General features: G+C 65.4%; 2 protein-coding genes across 2 annotated transcripts in view; one reads left to right on the forward strand and one right to left on the reverse strand.

The window, feature by feature from the left end:
- MNEG_9939 (peptidase S8/S53 subtilisin kexin sedolisin) overlaps positions 1-1,772 on the forward strand; it is a gene marked incomplete at both ends in the record, with an annotated part of 4,268 nt that extends 2,496 nt beyond the window's left edge. Inside the window, one exon of the mRNA XM_014041588.1 lies at positions 387-1,772. Coding sequence (XP_013897042.1) covers positions 387-1,772 — 1,386 coding nt within the window. The remainder of the gene's footprint in view (positions 1-386) is intronic.
- A 1,463-nt stretch (positions 1,773-3,235) lies between these two features.
- Positions 3,236-5,000, reverse strand: part of MNEG_9940 (Pre-rRNA-processing protein esf1) — a gene marked incomplete at both ends in the record, with an annotated part of 5,718 nt that continues 3,953 nt past the window's right edge. The window contains 3 exons of the mRNA XM_014041589.1: positions 3,236-3,563; positions 4,048-4,121; positions 4,564-5,000. The exon at positions 4,564-5,000 is cut by the window's right edge and continues 43 nt beyond it. Coding sequence (XP_013897043.1) covers positions 3,236-3,563; positions 4,048-4,121; positions 4,564-5,000 — 839 coding nt within the window. The remainder of the gene's footprint in view (positions 3,564-4,047; positions 4,122-4,563) is intronic.

Genomic DNA, 5,000 nt, shown 5'->3' on the forward strand with positions numbered 1-5,000 from the left:
GGGGGGGGGGGGGGGGGGGGGGTAGGGGGTGCGTGCGTGGGTGCGTGCGCGCGTGCGTGCGTGTGTGTATGTGGTGTGTGTGTGGTGTGTGTGTGTGTGTGTTTGTGTGCTTGCATGCATGCATGCATGCATGCATGCATGCGTACGGCTGATCGCGCACCTGGCCTGCGAGCCTCGCTGCACCCCCAGGTTGTTGAGTTTCTGGGGTGTTTGGATCGCCACACTCCACATATGCAATCACACACTGCCCCCAACGTCTCACCCTGGGCTCCTGGACCGCAGTCACGCGTTCCACAACTGCAATCACTCCCCCCAATTGCCCATCTTGAGCTTGTGCACCGCAGCCGACTCACTTTAACCCGCACCCTGTTTGCAACCCTATCCAGAACGGCCTGCCCTCGCCCGCCTGCTCGCCGTCGGCGGTGTCCGTCGGGGCCATCTACGACGACAACTTTGGCGCTCGCGACTGGGGCGTCTGCTCCGACGCCGCCATCGCCGCCGGCCAGGTTGCGTGCTTCAGCAACAGCGCCAGCTACCTCACTCTCCTGGCGCCGGGCGCCGTCATCAACGCCGGCGGCTGGAGCATGGCCGGCACGAGCCAGGCCGCGCCGCACGTCGCGGGGGCGATTGCAGTGCTCAAGGCAGCCCGACCGGATGCCATCGTGTCCCAGATCATTGCCGTCCTGCAGTCCAGCGGCAAACTGGTGACCGACCCGGGCAACCGCGTCACCACGTCGCGCATCGACGTGGACGCGGCGGTCGCGGCCCTCGCCGGCGGCGGCGGCGGCGGCGTGGGGGCCAACACCGACACGGCGCCGCCGATAGTCAGCGCGTTCCTGATCAACGGCGGCGCGACGACGACGGCGTCCCTGGACGTGACCCTGACGATCGCTGCCCAGGACGCGAGCGGCGTTGCTTCGATGTGTATCGCCAACGATGCCGCCGCCGCCGGCGCCGGCTGCGCGCCCTTCGAGGCGTTCTCCGTCTCCAAGGCGTGGCGGCTGGCGGACGGCCCCGACGGTGCGCGCGCGGTGTTTGTCCTGCTGCGCGATGCGCAGGGCAACACCATGGCGGCGCCCGCCTCGGCTTCCGTGCAGTATCTCGCCCCCAGCAGTACGCTCGTGATCAACAACGGCGCGAAGTACACCAACTCGAGGACTGCGACCTTGGCAATCGCCGCCGAGGGGGCGACCCCCCAAAACACCAAGATTTGCATCACCCAGACTGCGACTTCGGCCGACGGCTGCGCGTCTTGGTCTGGCTTTTCGGCTTCCAAGAAGATCTCCCTTGGATCTGCTGCGTCCCAGGGGCTCAGGACAGTCAGGGTCTTCTTCCGCGGCACGGCCGCACCAGCCAACGCGCCGCCGCCAGCTGAGGCGACCGTCACATTTGACAGTGTCCCGCCGGTGATGGCGGCGGCGCCGATGGCGCTCGCTGCGACGGCGACCAGCAGCAGCGTGGCCGTTACTTTCATCCAGGCCGCCACCGACGACGCGTCCGGAGTTGCGTCGTACACTGTCGTGGGCCGCCAGGCCTCGTTGGCCCCCTCCAAGTGCACCAGTGCAGCCCTCAAAAAGGCGCAGAGCATCGGCCTGGCGAGCGTCCAGCCGGCGGCGACGGCCTCGGCCGGGGCGGCGGCCGCGCCGGTGAGCGTCTCCTTTTCGGGCTTGAAGCCAGCCGCTTCTTATGCGTTCAGGGTTTGCGCGACAGACAACGCCGGCAACATGGCCACGGGCATCACCGTGGTGGCTAAGACAACAGTTGCCGCTTGAATCGGACGACAAGCGGAGACTGTGAGGAGGCTCAGGGTGCCTTGCAGTCCCCCTCCTCTTTGCGTACTTATACCAGTTCTGGCGCCGCGCTAGCCGCTCGATTTATACAGAGCCTTGCTGGCTGTCTGCCACTGCCACCCTTCCTCGCTCCTAGGTTGCCGCACGGCAGTGTGCGGCTCCCTACCTTCACCACTTATGAAAGTCTCCACCAGTGATGTATCTCTTACTTCTAGCATCCCTTTTCGCATCCCAGTGCCTTTTGGCCGATCACCCATCTCTTGATCTGCATATCTTGGATCCCGGCCTGAGCATCTGCTTGCGCCGCGTGGCGAGCGACCCAGATGCGCGTCTGGGGTGCGTCGCAGCTGCAAGGCCGCAGTGCCCAGGACAATGCACACAGTATTACCGCGAATGCCTCCCTGTTGCAGCGGTCCGATCGAGCCCTGCATGGGCTGCACGATCCCGCTCCCTCGCGCCCTGCCGCGCCCAACCAAACCTGCACCACGCTAAGTGTGCTCGGACGCACACACACTCGGCAGCACTGCGTCACTGCAAACCACGCATTTCGGATTACTATGTAGGTCATCATGACCACACCAACTCCATCGCTGCCTGCCAACCAAGTCATGCCTGGCAACCTCTTGCACCTAGGCAAGGCCGGCACTCTGCTTTCTTCAGCCTTACGTCGTCGTTTGCAGGATCTGCATTCACCTTGGAGCCTGATGTTATTGCCGGGCGTGCGTGCACGCACTCTCCCGTACAGACAGCGCAGCTGCCCTGGTGGTCGCTCGCCGCTGTGAGCCACACAGCACACACCTACACCAACGCACGTCACATCCCGCCACCCCATGCAGCAGGCACAGCGAAGCATTCACAACCGAGCGCACACCCTTGCCTGTGCACCCCGTGTGAAAGCATGTTTTTGGGCCACCTGGCCTGCACTTGCATGAGCCCCGAATGTCAAGCTGCAGATAGCCGCCGGCTGCCCCGTGTCATCCCGGTCCAGCCCGGCCCACTCGCTGACCACACTTGTCAATTGTGGCGGCAGCGAGCCACTGCCCCGGTTTCCAGGCGCGCACATGGGAGTGAACGATGCCTCGCCCTTGTGGGCTGTCGGTAGATGACAATTGATACACGTACTTTTCCGAGAGGAGGTATCGGTGAGTTGATGTCTCATGCCTTGTCCTTCAAGGGTTGCAGCAGGACACGCTTTGCAACAGAGACAGTTACATCGTGTAACCAGTGGCACAATCACCTCGGCACAGGTGTGGTTGCTGCTGCACAGGGCAGTCGCACGGCTGCCTGCCGCACACGCGCGCGCCAGCTGGCAGCAGGCTGACCTCGGATGTCGAGCCATGTGATGAGGCCTACAACAGCACCAATGGCGAAATCCAGGAGCTGCCAACCACACACGCACCCAGACAAAATGCGAAAATGCAACCCAGGAAGCAAGCAGGATTCTTCTACGAGGCACGCTGCTTTTTTGCTGCGGTCGCGGCTCCCGCGGTGGGCCCCTTGCTGCCGCCGTTCTGCTTTCGCTTCAACTTCTCAACCATGGCCCTCAGGTCGCCGCCTGCCTGCCGCTCCCCTCCGTCCACCCCTGCACCCACGGCAGCGCCCGCCGACGCCTTCGCGTTCCCCGTCGCGGCTGCGGCCGCGGGCGCAGCGGCGCCGTTTTGCTGCTGCTGCTGCTGCTGCCCCTCATGCTGCTGCTCCTGCTGGTGTTGCCTCCGCTGCCGTTTGCTGCTCACCGCCGCTGCCACCTTCTTGGCGCCCTTGGACTTGCCAAACCTGGTGCGTTGGGGTTCCGAGGTTGGAAGCGATTCGGCGAAAGTTCCGAAGCGAAGGTGCTCGAGGCGTGGCCCAGGGCCGTTCTAGGGCGCGAGCGGACAAGGCCGAAGGGGGAGGCGCGGCCCTAACAAGTCATTCACCAATTGACACCTGGTGTTGCAGATGTCGAACCCACCACCCCCGAGGCTGAGCTCTCCCGGCCCCATCGAGCCCTGCAGTTCCCTCCTCCACATCAGACCTACAGCTTGGACCCCGAGCCCACACCTGACCCAGCCAGCCTCGTCCCATCCCCAGGACCATAAACATAATCCCATCCCAGATCCACCAGTTCCACCCTTCAAGACACCCTGTGTCCCCATCCACTGCTCTTATGCACGAGCTCAAACACCAACCCAAATTATTCTGTTGATGGTTTCTCAAAGGTGTGGCAACGCGTGCAGGTGGGCCGTGACGCTCCCTGCAACACCACCCCTCTCGCCCCCACCTGGGGTCTGTGGGGTCAAGGGCGAAGGCGTTGTCCTCGAAGAGGCCCCTGAAACGGGTATCCTGCAGATCGACCTGGGGATAACGGTGGGGATTGAAATAGGGATTAGGAATTGGATGAGGATTAGGGTGAGGATAAGGATTGGAACAACGTGTTGATTAGGGTTATGGCAGCGTCCCGCGATCGCCCGCGTCTGGAGCCACCCAGGCTCATGGGATTGGAGGTTGTTGCATTATGATCGACCGCAGGGAGCGAACGGCGCGGCGCATCGCAGCTCGCAGGTGCCGGGGCGCAGGGCTACTGGCAGGCCGCCCGCGCCACACAGGAGCCGAGCGGGCTCGGCCGCCCCTCGGACAGGCCGCCTCACGCACGAGCCGCGCTGCCTGCGCGTCGCCGCGCCCTGGAGCCCCTCAATACGTCGTAGTCCCGGCAACGGGGAGCTGGGTGGAAAGCAGCACCCCAACGCCCCGCCACCGTCGCAAGGCACAGCCCCCATCCTTGCCCCCAACAACCCACCTCGAAGCCCTCCGCCCCCGCCCCGATGTCCTCCTCGTCAGAGCCGCCACCCCTCTCCCGCGCCCTCCGCTTCTCCGCCACCTTCTGCCGCCGCTTCTCCTTCCGGCTGGGTGCCCCGCCCTTTGCGGCCCCCGCGGTCTCCGTTACCTCCCCGCCCCGCGCCGCCGCGGCGGCGGCCGCGGCCGCGCTGCCGACGCCGCGGGCGGCGTCGCGGAGCGCTGAGTCATCCATGAGTAGGAGCTCCAGCTCCGCCTTGCGCCGCTCCTCCTCCTGCCGCCGCCGCCGCCGCTCCTCCTTGCTCTCTTTCTCCCCGGCCGCGCCGCCGCCGCCCCGCTGCTGCTGCTGCTTCTGGCGCTCCCGCTCGGCCGCATTCTTGCCCTGCTTGCCCCGCCCCTTGGCCGCGGCGGCGCCTGCAGGGTCGTCATCGCCCTCCTCTG

The sequence above is a fragment of the Monoraphidium neglectum genome (genome assembly GCF_000611645.1).
Source record: "Monoraphidium neglectum strain SAG 48.87 unplaced genomic scaffold scaffold02120, whole genome shotgun sequence".
NCBI lineage: Eukaryota > Viridiplantae > Chlorophyta > Chlorophyceae > Sphaeropleales > Selenastraceae > Monoraphidium > Monoraphidium neglectum.